Raw genomic sequence first — 14,755 nt, forward strand, 5'->3', positions numbered from 1 at the left:
AACAATAAATGCTGGAGAGGGTGTGGAGAAAAGGGAACCCTCTTGCGCTGTTGGGGGGGATGTAAATTGATACAGCCACTATGGAGAACAGTATGGAGGTTCCTTAAAAAACGAAAAATAGAACTATTGTATGACCCAGCAATCCCACTACTGGGCATATACCCTGAGAAAACCATAATTCAAAAAGAGTCATGTACCACAATGTTCACTGCAGCACTACTTACAATAGTCAGGACATGGAAGCAACCTAAGTGTCCATCGACAGAAGAATGGATAAAGAAGTTGTGGCACATATATACAATGGAATATTAGCCATAAAAAGAAATGAAATTGAGTTATTTGTAGTGAGGTGGATGGACCTAGAGTCTGTCATACAGAGTGAAGTAAGTCAGAAAGAGAAAAATACCATATGCTAACACATATATATGGAATCTAAAAAAAAAAGGTTCTGATGAACCTAGGGGCAGGATAGGAATAAAGACACAGACATAGAGAATGGACTTGAGGACACGGGGAGGGGGAAGGGTAAACTGGGACAATGTGAGAGACTGGCATGGACATATATACACTACCAAGTGTAAAATAGATAGCTAGTGGGAAACAGCTGCATAGCACAGGGATATCAGCTCGGTGCTTTGTGACCACCTAGAGGAATGAGATAGGGAGGGTGGGAGGGAGACGCAAGAGGGAGGAGATATGGGGATATATGTATAGCTGATTCACTTTGCTATAAAGCAGAAACTAACACACCATTGTAAAGCAATTATACTCCAAAAATAATGTTAAATAAATAAATAAATAAATCTCAGTAAGCACCTTTGTACTAAAGTAATGCACTGAGTTCCTATTATATACTAGGTAGAGTACTATCACAAAATTCCTATACTGGTAGACATTACTGCTACTTGACAAGAACGTAAGGATTGGCAAGAGTGAGGAAATATGCCCAAGGTGTAGTTGCCTGAGCTGGAATTTGAACCCAAGACTCCAAAGCCTTACTACTTTCACTGTACCACTATACCATATTGTTCCTCCTGTAAAACTGACAGAGTCAAAACCATAAATCAGGGATATAATTTGTCAAACAAATTTTCATTTTGTCAGAGTCTTTGCTCTCGAGTAAGAAGTAAAAATTTCAGAACTCTTCTCTAGTTTGTTCATATAAATTTCTAGGGATATATAGCAAGGTATATTAAAATATTTAATAATAAATTGCTAAGGCATCTCTCAAAATAATCCTAGTCAGTATGCAAAAAAATTTTTTAACAAATCTTAAACAGGTATGAAAATATGGCAAGGCAGGCATTTGTAAATTAAGCTTCAAAAGAGAAGGGAAATTTCTCCTGGAACGTATACTCACAACAAGCAAATGTTCATCCCATAGACCACAATTCAAATATTAGAACCCGACCAGTAAGTTTTCAAAATGGCTTACCCAGACTTCTCAGGTGGAAGACTTCCAGATGTTAAAACTCGTTCAAACAAAACTCGAGTATTATTGTCCTCTAGGATATTAAAGAAGATTTTAAATATTTTTTAAAATTCAGTTTTATAATTCAACAATGCATTATCTCATTTAATCCTCACAAAAATCCTATGCAGAGAGATCTAACTATTATCACACCCAATATTTATAGATGAGGAAGCTTGAGGTTCAAAAAGATGAAGTGAGTTGATGTGGCTCACAGTTACTGAGTAATAGAGCCATAACTAGAAGCCAGGTCTTTTTACCTCTAGTTTAGCCCTCCTTCTGTAGTATAGTGTAGTTGTAATGTCAAACAATTTATAACAGTGAGATATCTGAATCGGGTATCTCATTTTTTTTTAATAATGAAAATTGCATACCTGTTGACATTATAAGAATCAAACTATTGATATTTTTTAAATACACTGAATGTGGAGGATGACAAGCTCAAATTTAGATACTTGATTTTCTTATTTTGCAGCACCAGGACTACTCTATATTTAACTACTTTAAATTCTTATATAGGTACCATATCTAGATTGGTAGATAAATATGCAAATGGAAAATGAATAACAATGGTCACCAGAGGTGGATTAAAACTTAAGAGTCTCGGGAGGTCTGTAGTTGGAAGTGGAAAATGACACTTCTTGCTAAGCTCTAAGGGATCTATTAAAATTTAAGAATCTAGTAGTAAATTTACTAACACTCTTTGAACTGCATATTTTAAATGGGTGCATTTATGGTATATAAATTATGCCTCAATAAAACTGTTAAAATCCAACAGAGTAGTTGGCTTTTACTGCCGCAGGGCAGTTATTCAGTTTTACTACATGTCCATAATATGCAAAGTCAAACCAAGAGATTATAGGTATTGAACCAAAGAAGATAGCACCATATTCATGGCTTTCATCTTCAACTTAACATACTGTACTTAAAGAAATAAGTAAATCCTGCATTTTATTCTTTTAGCTTTATTCCAAGCTTTGCTCCAGACACACTTTTTGCCATTCCACATAACTTTCCACTGCTTATTACATGCTGTGTTCTCCTGGAATAATGCATTTTCCTGTATCTTTAGGAAAACGATTACTTATCCTTCAAGACCCATCTCATGCTGCCTTCTCCCACCCTCTAGAACAGCACTATCCAATAATTTAAATTTGCTGCTAGCCACATTTAAAAGAATAAAAACAAACAAAAACAAAAATAAAAGAATAAAAACAGGTGAAATTAATTTTAATTTATTTTATTTAACCTAAATATCTAAATTATCATTTCAACATGTAATCAATGTGAAAAATTATTAAGATATTTTACATTTCTTTTCTACTATCTCTTTGAAGTCAGTATGTATTTTAACTTACACCACATCTCATTTTGGCCTAGCCACAATTCAAGGGCTCAAAACTTAGTAGTCTAGTGGCTACCATAATTGCATAGCACAGCTCTGGAACTTAGATTACACGCTCCTCTCTGTGCTTCCAAAGTAATTCATTCAGGGCTCTATTACAGAATTTAGCACATGCTTTTCATGACTGCCACCATCAGCTTAAATAGTTAACATTTATTGTATGCTTACCACATTCCATATATAAGTCAAATACATGCAAAAGTTCATTTAATTATCTCAACAGTCCAATGAAAGGTACTCTCATTATAACCATTCTGCAGATGAGAAATCTGAAACACCATTATACACCTAACCCCAGAATTTATGCCACAATTAAGAATCAAATGATGATGCAATTATGTTTACACATCTGATTTCCCCAGGAGAATACTCTGAGGGTAACAATGGAGTCCTATTCTTGTATTTCCAGACCTTACTAACCAAAGCTACTGAATAAATGATGGGTTGATGAATAAACAAACTAAGACACTGATTTTAGAAGATAATAATGCTGACATCAGAGTTCATCCTCAATTTTAGAGTAAAATATTGTACATCTTAGTAACTATTCTAAAAAATCAAGCAAAACAATATAAAACTGGTAAGGAACATTCATTTCATACAAGAAAATTATATGAAAATTTTCTTTAGCCCCAGCTCAAAAATCTTAAATGCTCCACTGTCTCACTTTTTGGAGTTAAGTCCTTTTCCAGAGAGTAGAATCACTAAGCTGAAATATAAAATCATGTTTAAGTTTTATTCTTTTCTACTATTTAGGTATATAGAATGCTACATTTTTCTAAAATATCATTAAAATCACTAATATTTACCTGTGGTATCTAATTTACATCTAATTATTTACATGGCACATAATTTCATATTTCTTTCTTAAATCAGTTTTTAAACCAGATCATTTTTAGTCAAGAAATTACATATCCTGGACTGTGGTTAACTAGACTAAATAAGATACATACATAAATATACAGATCCTCTAGCCTAGTGCCTGGTATAAGGTAGGAACTCAATAAAAGATGGTCATTATTATTACAACAAAATAGGAAAATAAAGATGCTTATAAACATAATGCTTCCTTTGAAATATCTTCCCCAGTAGCCTCAAAGCAGTTTACTACTTGGGCATCTTTGAGTTTTCGTGGCTAGAGATTTGTGGCTTTACCCTATTACTGTTGGGACTTTGATGCTAAATTAAAGACCACTCTGCAGAATCAAAAGGCATCAACCATTATACAATAAGCATAAATTCATAGTTGACAGGCCACAAATATTTGAGTGCCTATCAAGTGCCTGGTTCTGGTGTGATGACAGAATATAATACATTTGAGAAAGAAAAAAACCCAGCAACATAATTTCAGAGAATGACATTGATGGTTTAATATTAAGTAACCATTACAGATCTAGAATCTACTTACCATTGAGGTGAGAAAGATAGTCAATATAGGCCAGGACATATTCTGGAATGTCTCCATATTTCTTTAGCCCCAGCTCAAAAATCTTAAAGGCAACAGATTTGTCCTAGAAGTAGAGAGGAAACTACTGATTTCCATGCAGTGTCAGACAAGATACTCAAAGAATATTAAAACTATAACATCTAAATATGACAAGGTATATTAAGAATTAAAATGGAGATTAAAATTATGTTAAGTAAAAATTACAGAGCTAAAAACCATTCAAGGGGATTCAGATTCATAAATATGGAGTTTAATAAGGTATAAACTAACAGGCAGAGTAGCCCCCACTCGCTGCAGCTGGAGAAAGCCCGCGTGTAGCAAAGAAGACCAACGTGGCCAAAAAAACAGATAGATATAAATAAATAAATAAATAATAAAACTTAATGACAGAAATTAGGACTGCCTTTCTTTTAACTAATTTATCTCATATGAAGGAAATTATTTTATCTTTATATTTTATTTGAGGACTTACCTTACTACAATAATACTCCATGAGTGCTGCAGTAACATAGACATGGTGGCGGGTTCTGGTATCTTCTCTTGCTTTTTTAAATATCATTCTTCCAGATTTAATACCTTCTGCTCTTCTTGCAAATTTCATATATTGGATATATACCTACACAAAAAAAGTATTTGTTTTCTACAGACTGTAGCATCCAATACAGGTTCACCTTACTTCAGTACTAACACGTTTTGCTGTATAAGGAAGCAATTTTGAATACTTGAGAAATAAAAAAGATTATAGATAGTGTACTATTTAAATCCACAAGCACATTAATATTTTAATTGAGATATAATTCACATAGCACAAAATTCACCCTTTAAATGTATAATTTAACGGTTTTTAGTATGTTCACAAGGTTTTGCAGTCATCACAATTATCTAATTCCAGAACATGCAAATTAAATCTTAAGGAAGGAATAAAAGTGAAAATACGAGAAAATGCTAGTATTTCTTGATTTATTACTTTTAAAAGCCCACTACTCTATTTCCTAAAGACCATATAATGTAACTTTATTGATAAACTATTTGAGTCATTTTATACTTAGCACCTACAGAGTGCCCAACACATGATGAGTATGCAATATTTGTTCAATGAAAAAACATCTCTGGACTGTACACAGGGTGACTATGAGTAGGGTCCTGATTTGCTCAGTTTTGGTGATGTCAAAGTACATTGCCCAGTTTAGACAGATGAATAGATGGATGAATGAACTATGAGTTCCTTGAGGAAAGGAATTTTACTTATGTGTCATTATACTGCTGGAATCTAGCACAGTGCATAGCACAGATCAGTTTGCTAAATGAATTTTAAAATGATGACTAAATGCAAGCAATTAGAGCAGTGGAATCCCATGATAAACAGACAAAAAAAGGAGTATAGCTGTAGTTGACTTGAGGCAGAGGGTCTAGAGCCCCACGCATTGGCCCTCCCCTTCCCCTCCCACTGAAAGAACTCTGCTGCACTTTTGCAGAAATTCAGGGCTTTGAAAACCACAATTACAGAGTTGAATTCAGGATAAAGTGAGTTCTTGTCCAACTGCTTCCCAGAATGTTGGTTTCTCTTGCCTCCATTTATTTAAAAAGAAATATTTATTAAGCAACAATTATGTGGTATTCAAGCCATGCTCACAAGGAAGGTGTTAGAGAAAGCTCCACTGTGGCTGGTTCGTAGCGCTGCACTTACAAACAACAACAGAAGAAATGAGCAGAAAGCAGATCTGCAATTGTCGGGCTGAGAGACAGGGAAGGGGTGACTACAAGGGGGTCACACGAGGGAATTTCTGTGGGGTGATTGAAGTGTTTTGTATTTTAATTGTGATGGTTGTCCCATAACTCTATGTTATTGGTCAAGATTCATAGAACTAACAATTCAACAAAAACAGTGAATTTTACTTTATGTAAATTAATTTTTTTTAAATTAAAGCAGACTGCAAAAGTGGGAAAGAGACTTGTAAAGTTACTTACCAAGGTGGGGTCAATATCCTCAATTGCCAGAAGTCTGTTATATATACTGTGAACTTTCTCATACTTCATGCGACTCTAAGGTGGTAGAGAAGAAGTGGATATAAATATATATTCATAAACAAGCAGCATTTGAGCTCTGAGGAATCCAGAGGCTGCACCCCACAAAGGCATCTGCTTTGAGCATAAATATATAATGAGCTAAGGACTAATAACTGTTCATTCTGCATTATCTCTGTCTTCCAAAAGTAATATGCCTGGCAAAGAAGCAGCCAGAAAAAAAATTCAGTGCTGCAGTAAAAAATCCAATTACAAGAAAGTTCTAAACATTTTAACTCACCTCTTCATAATCTGCATATGCAAAATAAAGAAGCATATTCTTCTTTAATAAAGTGCTTATGGCTCTTTCATATATATTAGCAGCTTCATCACTAAATAATTTGGCATTATTCATATCCTAGGAGAGAAAAAAGAAAGCTCACTTACAATAATTTCAATAAAGCTGAAAGAGAATAAAACACACACTCATATGTTTATACCTATGGACACATGCATTTCTTGATTCTTAAGAAATCCCAGGGACTTCCCTGGTGGTACAGTGGATAAGACTCTGTGCTCCCAATGCAGGGGGCCCAGGTTCAATCCCTGGTCAGGGAACTAGATCCCACATGCATGTCGCAACTAAGAGTTCACATGCCACAACTAAGGAACCCTCCTGCTGCAATTAAGGAGCCCACGTGCTGCAACTAAGACCCAGTGCAACCAAATAAATAAATAAGTAAATAAATATAAAAAAAAATTCCAAAGACTTTTCCCATTATTTTAACATAAAGAAGAATCATAGAAGTACTCTAAATGATTTATCACTTTAATACATTAAAGAAGAGCCACTATATTTTAATTCTGACTAAGGTAGTCTAATCATATAAGAGGGTCACTAAGATTCATAGTGACATAAGATTAAAATGTTCAATACCTACACTTCATTACCAAAATTCAGTGCTATACTTTTAGCAAATTATTGCTATATCAAAACCATGAAAAGACCAAAAGGGGGAAACAAATAAATACCTACCCCTTTCTCTGCTAACAGTTTACTTGACTGCTCAAGATACTGGGCAGCTTCATACCAAATATCAGGGTGATGGCCCAGCACAAGCAGGCACTGTTCATAAGCAAACATAACTAAGGGAAGACATTTGCAACATTCAATTAGAATAAATTATTTACAAAACTATCAATACAAGCATCACAACTCAATTTTTAGGCTAAGACAGAGCCCTCAGTAATGAATGATAATTAGAAATAAAAAAACTTTAGTGATTTCTGGCATTATCATCCACCCAAACCCCATCCATTCATCATTTATTAAATTAATATTTATTGAGTACCAACTATATGCTAGGGAATGTGAAAGACACTGTGAATATACCAGTAAATAAGACTTCCTATACTCAAGAAGTCTGCAGTATAGTGGGAAGATCGATATTAAGAATGCAGTTATGGTAAGTGATAAGTATTATGATGAGGAAAGTAGAGTGTACTCTTGAAACTTACAGCAGCAGGACTTAACATAGTTTAGAGACTCAAGAAAGGTTTCACTAAGGAACTGATATCTAAGCGAAACCTGAAGAAGGGGTAGAATCTGGTCAGATGAGAGAGTAAGTAGAGGCAGGAAGGACAGGAGTAGATACAAAAATGGTGTAGGCAAAGGAAACAGTACTTGCAAAGGCCTCCAGCTGAGAGAGCAAGGCAAGATTGAGGAATTTTTTTTTTTAAGTTCCAAATTCTAGTTCTGACAGTGCCAGAGTAGTCTGTATCAGACTAACTCTCCTGAAAAAAAAAAAAATCATAAACTGAAAAATACAAAAAGCAACTGTTTAAAGGCACTAGAGAATGACCAAAAGAAAAAGAAACTGGAGAGGACTGAGCCCTTAAAAAATTGGAATCATACTAGGTGAGATATATATTTAATATGGCTTTTTCCCTCAAGTGCAAACCCCTATGTGTATAGTTCTGGGATAGCTAGAACTCAAGCCAAATGCTGAAGTCTTACTGGCTTGAGGTAAGTAACATGGAGTTCTGGGTTACAAGAACAGCTGGAAATTAAGGGGGAAGATCCCCCAAAAGAGAGCCACAGAAGGTGGAGGCTGAAAATCTGGGCCTAATGCCCTCAAATCTTCAACTGACTCTAAAATAGACATACACAGGAAAGAATACAAACAGCCAGAGCAGAAAGCAAAGCTGAAAGAGCTGGATAGATATCTCATCAGCTGCCCACTGTAATGGAGACCAAGTCTGGAATCTGAGTCCCATCAAGTTAAGAGAGTCTGAGTAAACACCGTGAACTTTCCATTATATCTTGGGAGTAAAGACTATATCCCAGGACTAAGAGATTTACTGTGAGATGAAGGCCACTAACAGAGACTCATCCTAACAGTGTAAAACCAAGCCTCCACAAGGTCCAGGAGACCTGCCAGTAATTTAACTCCCTGCTAAAAGAAAACTCAATATTCTTCAGAGGAAGATAACAGAATCTAGTCTTTACTATGTATCATTTACACATCTGTACAATGTCCAAAAAAATTTTTTTAATGTCTAGACTTGTGACAAAACAAAAAATGTGACCCACAGTCAAGAGGAAAAGAAATCAACACCACAATGGCTCAGATGTTGGAATTAGCAGATGAGGATTTTATAACTATTGTTATAAAAATGTTCAAGGATATAAAGAAAAAGATGGTATTGGCCATGGAATCTTAACAGAAAAAGGAAAACTATAAAAAACATAAAAATTTCTAGAATGGAAATTTATACAACTGAAAAGTAGAATATTTGAAATGAAGAATTCACTACATGGGCTCACCAGCATATTGGATATGATAAAGCAAAGGTCAGTGAACATGGAGACAGATCTATAGAAATTACTGAATCTGAAGAACATAAGAGAAAAAAAGACTGGGAGTAAAAAACAGCCTCGGTAACCTATGGGATAATATCAAGTGGCCTAACATACACATAATTGGAGTCCCAGAAGGGTTAGTCTTGTTACCTCTTTTAGTTATAAGAGTCTGATCTTCTGTACGAAGAGGGTTGCTCTTTTCCCACTGTATGTATTTCTTCCACATATCTACCTGCTGAGCTTCTTGAGGAGTATTCTGAGGAGGCACTGAGGGAGCATTGCGGTCCAAACCTTTCATTACTGTCTCATATTCCTAGACAACAAGTATTTAGAATTCTGTGGTAAGCTGAGGAACAACTCAGATGTATGAAATGGAGTTGATCTGTTTGGAATACTTTGTTCAAAATGCCTAGTTTTTCCAAATACTACTTTGTTAATATAACCTAAAAACCATTTAAGAGCAGGAATAAAGATAACAGAAGATTACCTACCCAAGAAGAGGTTCCCAGGACTGGGTGAACAGAACAGCCCTGGGCCCTCTCTGGAGGTGATCTAGGAAGTCACTCTTCAGGACAGAGGAGTTGACAGATCAACATGACTGATGATCTGGTGGCACTGTTACTGCCACCTTTGGAGAAATGATCTTTTAAAATTTCAATAGTTCATAATCTAGGCTATTTTCCCTAACTTCTAACAGTGTCAACGAATGGAAAGTTATGTACACAAGACAAAACTCGGTCCCTGAGAGCTATGTCATTAGACCACAGATTATTACAGTATTCGGATATGTATGAGCTGACAGGAGGGATGGATAACAACTACTTGATCAATTCTAGGTAGAACTTTGTCTCTATGACCTCTGTTTCTATATTTAAAAAAATAATTTCTTCCAAACTTGATTTATTCTATTTTGTCCTTTAACATGTCTGTAAAGAGGTATTTTGCTTCAAATAATCACCTGCTCAGACAACGTAATTAATTGTCATTAGTTAAGACTGCTAATGATTGAAAATATTAAGAGTAATACCAGATAGGGAAAGTGCCTGTGTAAATAACATACTCACAACAAACAATATAGTAAGTGTCCTGATAGAATTCCATACCTTTGCTACCCGCCTAGCATTCATGTAATCCCTACTCCGATCTTCAATCATTTTTTTAGCTAAATGAATATTGATACCCTAAGGAAAAAAAAAAGAAAAATGCATATTATTTGAAAATTAAGTATATTTTAATGTTAGCATAATATAGTATATTCATTTGCTAAATTACTTTAAAGTGTTTAAGAGGTATTTTGGTTAGTAAAATAAAGGTTTGATCACATTATATGCTTAAGAGATGAAGGAGGATCTGCCTATGTCTTATGAGATGGCAGTAAGTTTCCATATGTCAGGAATTTCTAAAGAGAGGGAATGATTTGGAAAGGACCAATTATTTCACATAAAATTCTACTAATAAAGAATGATATACAGGACTTCCCTGGTGGCGCAGTGGTAAGAATCCATCCGCCTGCCAATGCAGGGGACATGGGTTCAAGTCCTGGTCTGGGAAGATCCCACATGCTGCAGAGCAACTAAGCCCGTGCACCACAACTACTGAGCCCGCGTGCCACAACTACTGAAGCCTGCATGCCTAAAGCCTGTGCTCCGCAACAAGAGAAGCCACTGCAATGAGAAGCCTGTGCACCGCAACGAAGAGTAGCCCCCACTCACTGCAACTAGAGAAAGCCCGTGCGCAGCATTGGAGATCCAATGCAGCCAAAAATAAATATATAAATAAAATAAATTTTAAAAAATAAATAAAAAACAGGGCTTCCCTGGTGGCGCAGTGGTTGAGAGTCCACCTGCCGATGCAGCGGACACGGGTTCGTGCCCCGGTACGGGAAGATCCCACATGCTGCGGAGCGGCTGGGCCCGTGAGCCATGGCCGCTGAGCCTGTGCGTCCGGAGCCTGTGCTCCACAACAGGAGAGGCCACAACAGTGAGAGGCCCGCGTAACGCAAAAAATAAAAAAAAAATTAAAAAAAAAAAATAATAAATAATAAATGCAGAGGTAGCAAGGAGACATAAACATTATCATTCATGCCGAGTAGTTCTCAAAGAGTAGTCCAAAGCTTCCTGTTCCCCAAGACCCTTTCAGAGGATCCATAAGATCAAAACAATTTTCAAACAATACTAAGACATGATTTGCCTCTCTCACAAATATACAGTGGAGTTTTTCAGAAGCTACGTGACATTCAACAGCATAGCAGATAGAATTTAGAAGCAGATATGAAAATCTGTCTTCTATTAAGCTAAATACCAAAGAGATTTACAAAAATATGAAATAATGCCACTCTTCTCACTGAATTTTTTCTTATTTTGGAAAATATTTGTCTTAATACTATTTATGTTAAAATATAAGGAGTCTACTACTGCAAACTTTAAATGAATTAATAAATATCTTGAAACTTTCTCAGTTTTAATTCCAATATGCTAACTATTCATAGGTAAAAGCCACATTAAAATTAAAAGTTCTTTGCGGTCTTTAATACTTTTTAAAATCCCAGGACCAAAATGTTTGAGAACCACTGCTCATGCCTATGAGGGAACAGTTTCAATACCCTACATAGTTCTTCCAAATCACAGTGGACATGTGAGGAACTTTCTTTTAAAGATAGAGCTTACTTGGCATGTATGTTTACATAATGGGCTTATTAGTTCAGTTTGTTAAATCATTTTCTTATGAGACAAAGATCTTGGACCACAGCCCTACATCTCACAATTATAAGGGAATAATCACATCACTGTAACCAGGTGAAAGAGGGGCATTGCAACTCATCATTACTACTAGAAAAGCAGTTCTAAAAAGGAACTGTTTCATAAGAGATCAGTGGCAACATGTGTGTGTATGACTGTGTGGATATGGTTTAGCACTGATTAAAAATGGTTTGGTAAGAATTATAATTCTCCCAGAGTATTCTCTAAAAATAACTCAACAGTAAAATGAGACTCTCAAAACATTAGGAATGGTTCTTTCATTACAATCAATATGAAAACAAACGTATGCAGCACTGATATCCAGGTACCTGATATTAGAAAGGCTAGCCTCCACAAATCCACAGTGCATAAAAATTTAAATGGCTTGGTCATAATAATAAATTACTGTGGCCTAATTTACCTCTTCATACTTGTTATAGTCTCTCCACAGTTGTTCAATGTTGATCATGGGATTAACACAACCTCGTTGATAAACTCTTCGAACAGCTGTTATTCTCTGATTTTCTGCATAAGATCCAACAGCTTCCCTGGCATTGGGTAAGAAATGCCATCAATTATATTATAGCTAAATCAACTGTTCACACAGAAAATAAAACTATAAAAATACTTACACGCCTTTTAAGAAATTGATGTAATCCACCCAAATCTAAGAAATAAAATAAAATGTTAGTATCTTTCTTAGTAGTTTCAAATTTTTTAAATGTATGTATTAAAAAAAATTTAACTCTACCTGATAAGACATAATTTCCATTCCAATTTTATCCAGTGCAAAGTCATATGCTTGAGCCATTTTTTCTCTGAAATAAACATGAAAGACATGTTTTTTATAGAAAAAATTGCATGTTATTAAAATGTATCTACAGCTAAAACATAATCATGATTTCTGATCATATGATCAGAACAGCATTTAAACCGCTTATACAAACAAAATGTAAAGACATCTTTACAAGTATATAAACAAAATATAAAGACTAAGCTCTTTTGTCTTTAGCTTGTCAATGTCATTAATTTATGTACTTTGTTTCTTTTACCTACTACTTGTAAGCTTATCAAAGATAGAGGCTATGCTTTATTTATCTTTATATCATTTATTAATTTTTTAAGACTTTTTTTTTGATGTGGACCATTTTTAAAGTCCTTATTGAATTTGTTACAATATTGCTTCTGTTTTATGTTTTGGTTTTTTGGCCACACATGTGGGATCTTAGCTCCCCGACCAGGGATCAAACCTGCACCCCCTGCATTGGAAGGCAAAGTCTTAACCACTGGACCATCAGGGAAGTCCCTTCTTTATAGCCTTTAAATTGCCTAATCTTACATGTAGAAGATTCAAATGTGGAAATATCTGGTTCTTTGATTAAGAAGGTAAGTTATGTCTAAATATCTATTAGCTCTGACATAAAATTTAGGGAGAAAGAACTTCTTCAGTGTAAGATAATAAACAATAATGAAGAAAAAAAAACAAAGATAGAATTCTGGTTATAGAAATAATCTGCCTATTCGTCATATACAAAAACAGCATTTGAGAAGGTCCATTATTTAGATACAACAAAGATAGACAGGTGGGGCTAAGTCCTAGTGAGGAGGTCAACTATACAACAATACCATTGTCAAAGATGCCTTGGAATACTTAAGTAGCATGTTACAATGTAACCTGCCAGGAGTGGTGCCATGACAAGTAATAAGATGCTTTTTATTAAAGTTTGTCAACAAGCCTGTCAACAAAGTGCTGTGGAGTTGCAAATGTATAGTGTTTCAATATAGAAGAGGGGCTTGGATGATTCAATTCTCCAGAATAAATCTAATGCCAGTAGCTTTCTTTGAAGCATTTTTTTCCATGGTTTACTGACTTCTCAGGGAATCCTGACTTTTCAAATCTTAAGTTGCTTCACCCTCTGGAGTTAAGAGGTGTGAGTTTCTATGGGATTGACTGTGTGCCTCGGGATGACTTGCATTCTTAAGCTCCTGATTTAACTTACTTGTAACTTGGTAGTTTACCCTTGGTTTCTCGGACATATGAAAGATAACACTTCCATAAGTCAATGTGCAAAACCTTCATAAGGCATCTCTGAAATAGCTGTAAATACAATAAAATATCAGAATCCACAGTTAAATAAATTTCACATGTACATAGCTGAAATGAAACATTAAAGAAACAAATTCAGCTCCTTTCATGAATTTATCTTCTTACAAATAGATGTCAAATAACAACTCCCTCTATTTTGTTTAGATAATCAAAATCATTTTCATAATTTTGGTCAGCAGAGTCTAATTATTTTCTTTTCCAAAATTTTATTTTATTTTTAAAAATTTATTTATTTTATTTATTTATTTTTGTGTTGGGTCTTCATTGCTGCGTGCAGGCTTTCTCTAGCTGCAGTGAGCGGGGTTACTCTTTGTTGCCATGCGCAGGCTTCTCATTGCGGTGGCTTCTCTTGTTGCAGAGCACAGGCTCTAGGCACACAGGCTTCAGTAGTTGTGGCTCACGGGCTGTAGAGCACAGGCTCAGTAGTTGTGGCACACAGGCTTAGGTGCTCCGTGGCATGTGGGATCTTCCCGGACCAGAGCTCGAACCTGTGTCCCCTGCATTGGCAGGCGGATTCTTAACCACTGTGCCACCAGGGAATTTCCCCAAGATTTTATTATGAACATTTTCAAGCATACAAAAGGGCTGAATAAGTACAATGAACTCCTATATAATCACTAGCTAGATTCAACAGTTGTTAACATTTTACTATATTTGCCTTATATACGTTAAGTCCTAAATTAAACTTCAGCATACATTCAAAATATTTAAGAGGACTCA

The 14,755-nt window shown here is 35.3% G+C and overlaps 1 protein-coding gene across 2 annotated transcripts in view; it reads right to left on the bottom strand.

The window, feature by feature from the left end:
- The window catches only part of CSTF3 (cleavage stimulation factor subunit 3), a 69,988-nt gene that overhangs the window by 7,860 nt on the left and 47,373 nt on the right, over nt 1-14,755 (bottom strand). For both annotated transcript variants that reach the window (XM_024752564.1, XM_024752565.1), the window contains 12 exons: nt 13,929-14,026; nt 12,680-12,746; nt 12,561-12,595; nt 12,350-12,476; nt 10,294-10,371; nt 9,341-9,503; nt 7,364-7,473; nt 6,629-6,745; nt 6,292-6,366; nt 4,796-4,939; nt 4,285-4,387; nt 1,436-1,505 (listed from right to left, as the gene is read on the bottom strand). In XM_024752564.1, the coding sequence (XP_024608332.1) occupies nt 1,436-1,505; nt 4,285-4,387; nt 4,796-4,939; nt 6,292-6,366; nt 6,629-6,745; nt 7,364-7,473; nt 9,341-9,503; nt 10,294-10,371; nt 12,350-12,476; nt 12,561-12,595; nt 12,680-12,746; nt 13,929-14,026 (1,187 nt within the window). The remainder of the gene's footprint in view (nt 1-1,435; nt 1,506-4,284; nt 4,388-4,795; nt 4,940-6,291; nt 6,367-6,628; nt 6,746-7,363; nt 7,474-9,340; nt 9,504-10,293; nt 10,372-12,349; nt 12,477-12,560; nt 12,596-12,679; nt 12,747-13,928; nt 14,027-14,755) is intronic.

Source organism: Neophocaena asiaeorientalis, unplaced genomic scaffold (genome assembly GCF_003031525.2).
Source record: "Neophocaena asiaeorientalis asiaeorientalis breed wild unplaced genomic scaffold, Neophocaena_asiaeorientalis_V1.1 scaffold196, whole genome shotgun sequence".
Taxonomy (NCBI): Eukaryota; Metazoa; Chordata; class Mammalia; order Artiodactyla; family Phocoenidae; genus Neophocaena; species Neophocaena asiaeorientalis.